The following is a 12,506-nucleotide window of genomic DNA, read 5'->3' on the forward strand; positions in this document are numbered from 1 at the left end:
AACAAAATGAAAACAGATTCATAGATAAAGAAGACAAACAGGTAGTTGCAGAAGGGCAGGGGTGGTGTGGGTGAAATAGCTGAAGTGGGTTAAGAGATACAAACCTCCAGTTCTAACATAAATAAGACACAAGGATTTAATATACAGCATAAGGAATATGGTCAGTCATATTGTAATAACTTTGTATGGGGACAGATGGTTACTAGACTGACTTATAGTGGTGATCACAGCGTAGTGTATTCAAATGTCGAATCACTATGTAGTACCCCTGAAACATATAATATTGTTTGTCAACTATATTTCAATAATTTTTTAAAAGTACGTATGTGTGTGTGTGTATAAACACACACACATATATGTTTATGGAGAAACTTTAGAAAATACAAATAAGAAAAAATAAAAATTATCTGGAATCCCTCCAAAATAGACAAATAACCTAATTTATAAAATAGATGGGAGTTACTGCTGTGGCACAGTGTATTAAGAACCAGACTGCAGTGGGTCATCGCAGAGGGGTGGTTTCGATCCCTGGCTCTGCGCAGTGGGTTAAAGGATCTGGCATTGCTATAGCTGTAGTCACAACTGTGGCTCAGATTCAATCCCTGGCCCAGGAACTTCCATATGCTACAGGACAGCCATTTAAAACAAAATGTTTAAAATAGGTGTATTAGTCATGCTTCCTCAGAGAAACTGAACCTGGCAAATATGGAGTCTCAGGGGGGTCTAGAAGGCTGGAGCCCAGGGAAGAGCCAAAGTTGCAGTTTAAGTCAAGCTTGTCTGCTGAAGGAATTCCCTCTTGATTGGGGGTGGGGGGGGGCGGTCAGCCTTTGATGGATTAGAAGTCCATCACATTTTAGAGAGCAATCTGATTTACTCAAAGTCCACCAATATAAATATCAACCTCATCCAAAACACACCCTCCCAGAAACATTCAGTATAATGTTTGACCAAATGTCTGGACATGGTGGCCCAGCCAAGTTAACACATAAAATTAACCATCACAGTGGACAGTGGATTGGAATAGCCATTTCTCCAAAGAAGATATACAAATGCCAGTGTGTGCCAATGATGAGCCGCCTGGGAAATGCCAATCAAAGCCACGTTGAGATACCACTTTATGTTCTCTAGGATGGCTGCACTCCAAAAGATAGATTAAACAAGTGCTGATGAGGACATGGAGAAACTGGAACCCACATACACTGATGATAAGAAGGCAAAAATGGTACAGCCACTTTGGAGGAGTTTGGCAGTTTCTCAAAAGGTTAATCATAGAATTTCCATATTACCCAGCAATTTCAATCCGCCAAATATGCCCAAGAGAAATGAAAATGTTATGTCCATACAAAACCCTGTACATGACTATTAATAGCAACATTATTCATTGTAGCCAAAAAGTGGAAACAACACAGGTATCTATCAATTGATGAATGGATAAACAAAATATGGTATATTCCTATATTGGAATACTATTCAGGTATTAAAAGAATACACTGTACAATGTGGATGAACCCTGAAAACATTATGTTCAATGAAAAGATCCGAACACCAAAGGTCATGTATTATAGGATTCCATTTACGTGAAATATCCAGAATAGGCAAATGCATGGAGACAAAAAGTAGATTAGTGGTTATTGGGCACTGAAGGACTGGGTGATGAAAGTGTTCTGGAATTAGTGGTGCTGGATGGACAATTCTTAAATATACTAAAAATACTAAATTGTAAACTTTATTTGTTTTTTTTTTATCTTTTTGCCATTTCTTGGGCCGCTCCCGCGGCATATGGAGGTTCCCATGCTAGGGGTCGAATCAGAGCTGTAGCCGCTGGCCTACACCACAGCCACAGCAACGTCAGATCCGAGCCACATCTGCAACCTACACCACAGCTCATGGCAACACCGGATCCTTAACCCGCTGAGCAAGGCCAGGGATTGAACCTGCAACCTCATGGTTCCTAGTCGGATTCGTCAACCACTGAGCCATGATGGGAACTACTAAACTGTAGACTTTAAAAGGGTAAACCCTATAGTATGTTAACTATCTTAATAAAGCTATTCTTTTTAAAGTGTAAATGGTTGCAAAAGATATCCTTTGTGGCCTATTATAAATATTTCCCACTCAAATAAAACTATTTTATAGCCCTTTTTAAATATATTCAGTGGAGTCTTAAATACTCTGGCAATTTGTTATCCTTCCTCAGCTATCTTTAAAAATGCAAGAACTCTTCTAAAACATCAGAAATTTTACACTGTTCTTTTTCCTCTTGAGCTTGTATTTCCATTTCACTTTTCAGAGGAATTTTTTCCTAATGTATTATTTCTCTATGCTTGGAAAGTCTTTTATTGATCATCTCTGTTTCTCTACAAAAAATGCACATCTATGACCTGAGATTTAAATGCTTTCTTATTTTCTTACAATTGGAAATTTCAAAATAATAACCTCTTTTTAAATTTTATTGGAGTGTAGTTTATTTACAATGTTGTGTTAGTTTCATGTGTACAGCAAAATGAATGCATTATACATACACACATATCCATTCTTTATTCCCATGTAGGTTATTACAGAAGTTGACCGCCTGTGCTATACAGTAGTTCCTTGTTATCTATTTTATATTTAGTAGTGTGTATGTGCTAATGCTATCCTCCCAATTTATTCCTCCTGCCTCACAGTTTCCCCTTTGGTAACCATGAGTTTGATTTTGAAATCTGTGTTTGTTTCTGTTTTATAAATAGGGAGTTCCCATCGTGGCTCACAGGTAATGAACCTGACCAGTATCCATGAGGATGCAGGTTCACTCCCTGGCCTCGTTCAGTGGGTTGAGGATCCAGCATTGCCATGAGGTGTGGTGTAGGTAGCAGACGCAACTCGGATCCAGAGTTGCTGTGGCTGTGGTGTAGGCCGGCAGCTGCAGCTCTGATTTGACCCCTAGCCTAGGGACTCCCATGTGCTGCAGGTGCAGCCCTAAAAAGCAAATATATATATACACACACACGTGTGTGTGTGTGTGTATGTGTGTGTATATATATATATATATATTCTTTTGTATCATTTTTATTAGATTCTCCATATAAGTGACATCAGTGATATTTGTCTTCCTCTGTCTGACTTCACTTAGTATGATAATCTCTAGATCCCTCCATGTTGCTGCAAATGGAATTATTTTGTGCTTTTTTATGGCTAAGTAATATTCCATTGTGTATATGTACCACACCTTCTTTATTCATTCCTCTGTTAGGTTGCTTCCATGTCATGGCTATTATAAATAGCACTGCTATGGGAGTTCCCATCTTGGCTCAGTGGTTAACAAACCCAACTAGCATCCATGATGACATGGGTACGATCCCTGACCTCACTCAGTGAGTTAAGGATCTGTGAGCTGTGTTGTAGGTCACAGGTGAGACTCGGATCCTGTGTTGCTGTGGTTCTGGTGTAGGCCAGCAGCTACAGCTCTGATTCGACCTCTAGCCTGGAAACCTCCATATGCCATGGGTGCGGCCCTAAAAAGACAAAAAAAAACCAAAAAAACAGTGAATAGCGCTGCTATGAACATTGGGGTGCTTGTACCTTTTCAAATTATGGTTTTCTCCACATGTCTGCCAGGAGTGGGATTGCTGGGTCTTATAGTAGTCCTATATTTAATTTTTTGAGAAGACTCCATATTGTTTTCCATAGTGGTTGCATCAATTTACATTCTCACCAACAGTGTTGAAGGGTTCTCTTTTCTCCACACCCTCTCCAGTGTTTATTAATTGTAGACTTTTTGATGATGGCCATTCTGACTTGAGTGAGGTGATACTTCATTGTAGTTTTGATTTGCTTTTATCTAATAATTAGCGATGTTGGGCAACTTTTTATGTGCTTTTTGGCCAAATGTCTGTCTCTGAAGAAATGTCTGTTTGGATCTTCTGACTATGTTGTGATCGTATTGTTTGTTTTTTGATAAAAAGCTGCATGAGAGGTTTGTATATTTTGGAGATTAATCCCTTGTCAGTTGCTTTGTTTGCAAAGATTTTTTCCCATTCTATGGGTTGTATTTTCAGTTTTTTAATGGGTTCCTTTGCTGCTTCTCTTGTTTAATTAGATCCCTTTTATTTATTTTTGTTACTCTAGGAGGCAGATCAAAACAGATATTGCTGCAGTTTATTGCTGAGTGTTCTGCCTATGTTTACCTCTAGGAGTTTCACAGTATCTTGCTGTACATTTAAGTCTTTAATCCCTTTTGAGTTAATTTTTGTGTATGGTGTTAGAAAATGTTCTAATTTCCCTCTTTTACATGTAGCTGACCAGTTTTCCCAGCACCACTTATTGAAGAGACTGTCTTTTTACCATTGTACATTCTTGCCTGGGTCATATAGTAGTCCTTTCATTTAGCCCACTGGAGGTTCTATAATTCCAAAACAATGAAATCTTACAGTGCAATGGAATATTCAGGATGAGTGAGAGGTATAGTTTTACTTTTTCAATAACCTCTTTTTTTCTTCTCCATTAATTTATCAATACAGTTTTTAGTCACCTGTAAGCAGAATGATATAATATACTGCAAATTTTGATTAAATAGTTCTTTTAAAAAAAAGTAAAATGGAAGTACATTTCTTGATAAGGTGGTTGGGGCTTTTCCTTTTCCTTTTTAAGAAGTTAATTCATGCATCCATGGATGAAAATGACATATTCTCAAGTGCAATAGGAATTAGTGTCAATTGTCTTTCTGCTTTTCATTTCGTAAATGTAAGCACTTTGCAATATTGTTTACTTACTTAAGTAGATGGAAATGGAGGCTGCTTTGTTATAGCAGTGTCACTCAATTCTTTAAACTCTTTCCGAAATGTATATAAAAATTACATAGTAACATACCATGAAAAATCATTTTTATCATGTGTCAGCTAATGCTTGATTAAATTTTCCTTCAATTTTTGTTGAAAGCAAAGAATTGGAAACCACTCAGCTTACAATAAATTTTCTTACCTATTCATTAATGTCATTCGCTCTCTCAACATTGATACCAGTACTTCAGATTGTCCTTTCATTTAGCCCACTGGAGGTTTTATAATTCCAAAGCAATGAAATCTTACAGTGCAATGGAATATTCAGGATGAGTGAGAGGTATAGTTTTACTTTTTCAATAAAGAAAAAAAAGGGCTATTGTGAAAAGATAACACGCAGAAACCTTCAACTGCTGGCTTATTTCCAGGTATGGAAGCTCTGAGAAAGATTAAATATTATGTTGGGCATCTGGGCATTTGGGAACTGATATTCTCTTTTTTTTTTTTTTTTTGTCTTTTTGTCTTTTTAGGGCTGCACTCGTTGCATATGGAGGTTCCCAGGCTAGGGGTCTAGTTGGAGCTGTTGCCGCCGTCTTACGCCAGAGCCACAGCAACACCAGATCTGAGCCACACCTGCAACCTACACCACAGCTCACAGCAACGCCAGATCCTTAACCCACTGAGCAAGGCCAGGGATCGAACCTACAACCTAATGGTTCCTAGTCGGATTCGTTTCTGCTGCGCAGAACTCCCTGATACTCTTTTTTTTATGACGTATTTATTCTTTTACTACTTATTTATGTTTCCTAAATGGTGTATGATGTTGTTTTGTAAACAGTGTCTGCTTTGTGTTCCTCTAAAACTCATTCTCTTTTTGTTACTGTTACTCTTTGGAAGGATGTTCTTTTTGAACCAGCCTTTTCTGTCCGCCCAGGCTGAGGCTGTGTAGCTTTGCAGCCTGCTGATGTTGATGCCTCAATTCAGACAAACCTCCAGTTGGCAAGCAGAATCTAGGCCTCTCCATACCCTGTCTTAATGCAATTGGTCCCTTGAATCCCCTAGGAATCCCTACTATATTTCTTGTTTCTCTTTCTCTCTCTCTCTCTTTTTTTTTAAGGGCCACACCTGCAGCATATGGAGATTCCCAGGTTAGGGGTTGAATTTGAACCACAGACACCAGCCAACACCACAACCATAGCAACACCAGATCCGAGCCACATCTGCCACCTACACCTTAGCTTAGACTGATGCCAGATCCTTAACCCTCTGAGAGAGGCCAGGGATTGAACTCATATTCTCATGGATACTAGTCAGTTTCATTTCCACTGAACAACAACGGGAACTCCTGGAAACTGATACTCTTAAAATTGTTCATGGCCATGTATCCCTTCCAAAGTCTTTGTGTACATATGCCGTCTGAACATCAGTAGTTTAACTGCTACCCTTTGGAGAAGCCCAAATGTGAAGAAAAAGGAAGGAGAGAATGATAGCAAAAGGGGAAAAAGTAGTTTTTAGGCTGAGACAATGTATTTGTTGTCTACTGACACTGTATGTTACTGAATCCAGTAGCATATAAAAAAATTTTACATCATGACAAAGTGGGCTTTATCCCAGGAATGCAAGGATGGTTTAAACTTAGTGTTGGCAATGGATTCTTAAATATGACACCAAAAGTATAAGCAATAAAAGAAAACATAGGTAAATCATATTTTATCAAAATTAAAAATGTGCTTCATGGGACATCATCATTAAAGTGAAAAGACAGGAGTTCCCATTGTGGCTCAGCAGGTTAAGACCCTGACATAGTCTCCATGAGGATTCGGGTTCAATCCCTGGCCTTGTTCAGTGGGTTAAGGATCTGGTATTGCTGCAACCTGTGGTGTTGCTGTGGCTGTGGTGCAGGCCTGCAGCTGCAGCTCCATTTTGACCCTTAGCCTGGGAACTTCCATATGCAGTAGGTGCAGCCATAAAGAGAGAAAAAGAAAGTGAAAAGACAACCTATAGTATGGGAAAAATATTTGCAAATCATTTATTTGATAATGGACTAGTCTCCATTATAATGCATAAAGAAATCTTACAAATAACCCAACTGAAAGTATGTGAACAGACATTTTTCAAAAGAAGATATTTAAATGGCCAATAAATACATGAAAAAAGTACCTGACATAATTGTTCATCAGGGAAACGCAAATTGAAACTACAATGAGGAGTTCCCATTGTGGCTTAGCAGTAACAAACCCAACTAGGATCCATGAGGATACAGGTTTGATCCCTGGCTCCACTCAGTGGGTTAAGGATCTGGTGTTGCCGTGAGCTGTGGTGCCGGTTGCAGACGTGGCTCATATCTGGCATTGCTGTGGCTGTGGCAAGGCTGGCAGCTGCAGCGCCCATTCAGCCCCTAGCCTAAGAACATCCATATACCATGGGTGCATCCCTAAAAACAAAACAAAAACAAAAACAAAAACAATGAGACAGATACCATTTCATATCTACTAGTATGCCTATAATTTTAAAATCATATGATAACAAGTATTGACAGGGATGTGGAGAAATCAGAGCCTTTATACAATGCTGGTAGGAATATTAAATGGTACAGCCACTTTGGGAAACAATTTGGCAATTCCTCAGAAAGTTATACCCCAGCAAGTGTTAACCACAGAGTTATCATTTGACCCAGAAATCCCACTCCTAGGTATATACCCAAGAGAGATGAAATATATATGTATACAAATATTTTAACAACATTATTTATAATGGCCAAAGGGTGAAATCAACCCAAACGAAGTGGAAAACAATACAAATCAATTGATAAATGGATAAACAAAATATGAATTGTCCCTGCAATGAAGTATTATTCAGCCCTAAGAAGAAATGAAGTACTGACATATGCTACAACCTGTATGAACCCTGAAAACACTGGCTAAGAACAAAGCCAGTCACGAAAGACCACATATCATACAATTTCCCTTATAGGAAATGTCCAAACAGGAAACTCAGTAGAGACAGAAAATAGATTAGTAGTGCCTTAGAGCTTGTAGAAAAGAGAGAATGTGGGTGGTGATAGCTAACAGATGCAGAGTTTCTTTTTGAGGTGATGAAAATGACTGTCTAAAATTGATTGTGGTGATCACAGCTCATTTTCGTAACTATATTGAACACTATTGAATTATACATTTTAAACAAGTGAATTGTGTGTAACATGCCTTATGCATCAGTAAAATTATACAAAAAAATAATATAATGGCAGTTCTGTGCCAAGAGGCAAGCCAGGATTTAGTAGTCCAATAGACTGCTAAGGTGCTCCAAGAAACAGGTACCAAATGGAATTAGATATGCAGTAATTTTATTAGGAGAGACACTTGTGTAAGATAAAAAGGAGAGGAAGAAGGGAAAGGCTGAGAGAGCTGTCACACCATGATGCAAGTCTGACCCTGAGCAAAGGAGAAAAGGAAGGAAGGTTTGGAGCAATCATCCTAGACTGCCACGTATTCTAAGAAAGGTTTGGAAAATCTGGCGTCGGAGTAGTTTGGTGTCAGTCAGAAATGAATCTGCCCTAGTGTCCCTGCTACACTTTGTCGTTGATGGGAAATGCCCACGGGAAGCACATCCTCCAGGCAAAGCTGACAGTGGCTTTCAGAGTGCAGCCGAACCCCCTGGCCAGTTATGCCTCCCTTCCTTGGGTATCTGCGAGGCACAGTCTCACGGCCACCACACACACTAAGGTTCAAATCCCAGTTCAACAACTTACCAGCCACATGGCCTTGTACAAGATACTGTCTCTGAGCCTCTGTATCCTCATCTGTAAAATGGGAATAATAGCAGCGCCTACCCAGAGAAGAAAGTATATAAACTGCTTATCACAGAAAAAGCACAGGGCAAGTGTTATATTAGTATAAATACTAATAATGTATTTACTGATACTTATTATTTCTTTCTAGATTTTATGTGTCTCCATTAAAATAGTAGACATCGTAGTCTATATATAATGAGTATTCAGTTTATTTTACTTAATGTCATATTGGAATTTTTCCAAATTATCATTGGCTCTGCCTGATATTTTAAAGGCTACATTATATTTTATAGAGTGTACATATCACAGTTTCCTTAACCGTTCTCCTAATCATCAGGGCTTTACAATTTTGGGGGGCTAATATAAAACATTTTGTGGTGGACATTTTATATACAAATAACTTTTTCCACCATATTTGAGATTTTTTTTCCCTTAGGGTCCTAGAAGAGGACTCTTAGGTTAAAGAGTGTAGGTGTTCCCCCCGTGGTGCAGTGAGTAAAGAATCTGAGCAGCAATTCGGGTTGCTGCAGAGGTTCAGGTTTGATCCCCGGCCCTGAGAAGTGGGCTAAAGGATCCAGCATTGCCGAGCTGTGGCTTGGGTCACAGCTGCAGCCCAAGCCTGGATTCAGTCCCTGGCCTGGGAACTTCCATATGCCACCGGTGCAGCCATTTAAAAAGAAAAAAAAAGAGTGCAAATGTTTTTAAGGCTTTTGATCCATACTGCCAAATCTTCTCTCTGGAAAGGTGGGGCCATGTACATTCTAACCAACAACACGTTAAGAGTACTTACTTCCCTGGAGGCTTACCTAGCCTTGGGCATCAAGAGGCAAAATGGCATCTACTTATTTGTAATCTTTTACTCATAAAGATGAATTATTTTCCAAATGTTTTTATACAGGTAATATTACATGCAAAAGAAATTATTTTGTGACTTGTCATTGCTCAGTAATCTATTGAGATTTCTTCTTTTCAATTAATTTATATAATTTGCTTATTAATAATTGCCTGAGACAAGCCCATTATTTGGCTTTTGGAGATTTTTAGGTTTTTTAAGTACATAGGAGTTGTTTGTTAGTGAAATCAATTTACAGATTTTTTTTTTCCGTAATTTCTCCTCTTTGACGCTTAGGAAGCCTGTCCACCCATAAAAAAAAAAACCTATTTATTTATTTATTTGTCTTTTTGCCTTTTCTAGGGCTGCTCCCTTGGCATATGGAAGTTCCCAGGCTAGGGGTCTAATCGTAGCTGTAGCTACTGGCCTCCACCACAGCCACAGCAACTCAGGATCTGAGCCACATCTGCGACCTACACCACAGCTCACGGCAACGCCGGATCCTTAACCCACTGAGCAAGGCCAGGGATCAAACCCACAACCCCACTGTTCCTAGCTGGATTCATTAACCACTGAGCCACGATGGGAACTCCTTTATTTATTTATTTATTTATTTAATTTTTGTCTTTTTTAGGGCCACACTCTCGGCATATGGAAGTTCCCAGGCTAGGGGTCGTTTCGGAGCTATAGCTGCTGGCCTACAACATAGCCACGGCAACTTGGAATCCAAGCTGCATCTGTGACCTACACTATAGCTCACAACGCCGGATCCATAACCCACTGTGCAAGGCCAGGGACTGAACCTGCGTCCTCATAGATCCTAGTCAGGTTCATTACCACTGAGCCACAACGGGAGCTTCAAAAACAAATCTTTCTTTATAGATCACTTAAAGTGAAACTACAACTAAGATGCTTGGATGATTTTTTTTTTCTAAAAAATTGTGGATGAGTTGAGCCCAATCTAATAACCATCTAGTGCACTGACCTCAGAAATGGGGTTTTCTGTTCTAGGACCCAGGATATCTATTAATAACTGTCCAAAAAGAAACCTTCCTGTGCAGAGGGGCTGCCCCGAGCATCCAGAGCCACGATGGAAGAGGAAGCAGGTGAGGCCCCGGGGCTGGGCAGGCCCGCTGCTCCTAAGGATTTCCACTTTTATCACGTGGATCTGTACGACTCTGAAGACAGACTGCAGATCTTCCCGGAAGGAAACGCTCGGATGCGAAGAGAGGTAGTCCAGGCTGAAATGACCAACGAACCAAGAGCAGCCGTGAAAGGGAAGGCTCCGAGAGACCTTGAAGAAGAAGTGGATGAACTTGTCCATCTTTACGGACTTGAAGATGATCATGAATTAGGCGATGCATTCGTTGACGAAAGCATGCCCAGAATAGAGGTTTCAGAGTATCCTCCTTATGGGATGACGGGGAGAGAAGCAGCCAGGGAGCAGAGAGACTGGAGACTTAGCGGGGAGGAGGCTAATGCAGAGGACCTGGGCTTGGGGGGCTGGGGCTCGGCGGACCAGTGCCAGGACTTGCGGGAAGCCTATAGGTATACCCATGGCCGTGCCAGTGAGGAGTATGAATGCTACGTCATCCCAGAGGAGGAAGACGAGGATGAAGCTGCGGATGTCTTCTGTGTCACCTGCAAAACACCAGTCAGAGCTTTGGAGGTTTCTGATGAACACAAGGAACATGAGGTAACCCCACTCCATAAAGCACTGGAAAGCGCCAAGGTAAATAGATCTCCTTAGTTCTTCTTGCTCTTGATATTGCATTTCTATCTCAAGGGTGTAGGGAGGATATGAATCTAAAATGCCTTCCACTGTAGTTCCCATTGTGGCTCAGGGGAAACGAATCCAACTAGAAACCATGAGGTTGCGGGTTCTATCCCTGGCCTTGCTCAGTGGGTTAAGGATCGGGCGTTGCCATGAGCTGTGGTGTAGGTCACATACATGGCTCAGATCCTTTGTTGCTGTGGCTGTGGCATATGCCAGCAGCTGTAGCTCCAATTCGACCACTAGGCTGGGAACCCTCATATGCTGTGGGTGCAGCCCTAAAAAGCAAAAAAATAAAAATAAAAATAAAATGCCTTCTACAAAAGAGAGAGAGAAAAGACAGAGCATTAATGCCTTCTTGGGATCCTTTGTTTAATAGGACGAAATTCACAAAAACATGTACAAACTGGAAAAGCAGATTATTGAGATGGAAAATTTTGCAAGTCACTTGGAGGAGGTTTTCATCACTGTGGAGGTAAGAGCACACCTGACGACGCTGTCAGACACACATGTCATTTCCATCGGGGGTGGGGTCAGCAGCTGTGTCTGGCACCAGTTAGAGAATCTGTTTTCTTGGAATGTATCGAGTCAGTACTGCCCCTCTCCCCTCACCCTTCTTTCTGCCCTCCCGTAGCATGGTGGGCGTATACCTATGGCAACATTCCCTAATGAACTGTCAGCTCTCCTGGGGAGGCTGAGTCTTCGATGTCTTTATATCCCCATTCCTGCTATAAGGTTGGACTCTTTCATGGCCAGCCTATTAAGGCATTGCAAGACACCCAGGCTGTTATGACTAAGTGTTCTTTTCCTTTCTTTACCTATTTCTTCCAAGATTAATAATGTTTCTGTGGAGTTCCCGTCATGGCGCAGTGGTTAACGAATCCGACTAGGAACCATGAGGTTGCAGGTTTGGTCCCTGCCCTTGCTCAGTGGGTTAAGGATCCAGCATTGCTGTAAACTGTGATGTAGGTTGCAGACGCGGCTTGGGTCCCGAGTTGCTGTGGCTCTGGCGTAGGCTGGCAGCTACAGCTCTGATTAGACTCCTAGCCTGGGAACTTCCATATGCCGCTGGAGTGGCCCAAGAAATAGCAAAAAGACAAAAAAAAAAAATAATAATAATAATGTTTCTGTGCTGGCACCAAACACATTCCCTGGGTGTGCCCAGGAAGTGTATACACTGCTGTGTGTGCACTGCCAGCACTCAACCTAGCCATCCAGATGGACAGACCAGGACTAAGGACCATAGGACTTCCTGTGTCCCCTCTCTTCACAGGGATGCTCTACTTCTATGAAGGCAGCCTTGGGGTGTATCAACCGGAGCACCTCACGGAGCCCTGGGCCCCTTTCCCCTGA

General features: G+C 40.9%; 1 protein-coding gene across 2 annotated transcripts in view; it reads left to right on the forward strand.

The window, feature by feature from the left end:
- The window catches only part of FSD2 (fibronectin type III and SPRY domain containing 2), a 49,674-nt gene that overhangs the window by 11,058 nt on the left and 26,110 nt on the right, over positions 1-12,506 (forward strand). For both annotated transcript variants that reach the window (XM_021098894.1, XM_021098895.1), the window contains exons 2-3: positions 10,391-11,111; positions 11,533-11,628. In XM_021098894.1, coding sequence (XP_020954553.1) covers positions 10,470-11,111; positions 11,533-11,628 — 738 coding nt within the window. In that variant the 5' untranslated portion in view covers positions 10,391-10,469. The remainder of the gene's footprint in view (positions 1-10,390; positions 11,112-11,532; positions 11,629-12,506) is intronic.

This window comes from Sus scrofa, chromosome 7 (genome assembly GCF_000003025.6).
Source record: "Sus scrofa isolate TJ Tabasco breed Duroc chromosome 7, Sscrofa11.1, whole genome shotgun sequence".
In the NCBI taxonomy this organism is placed as follows: Eukaryota; Metazoa; Chordata; class Mammalia; order Artiodactyla; family Suidae; genus Sus; species Sus scrofa.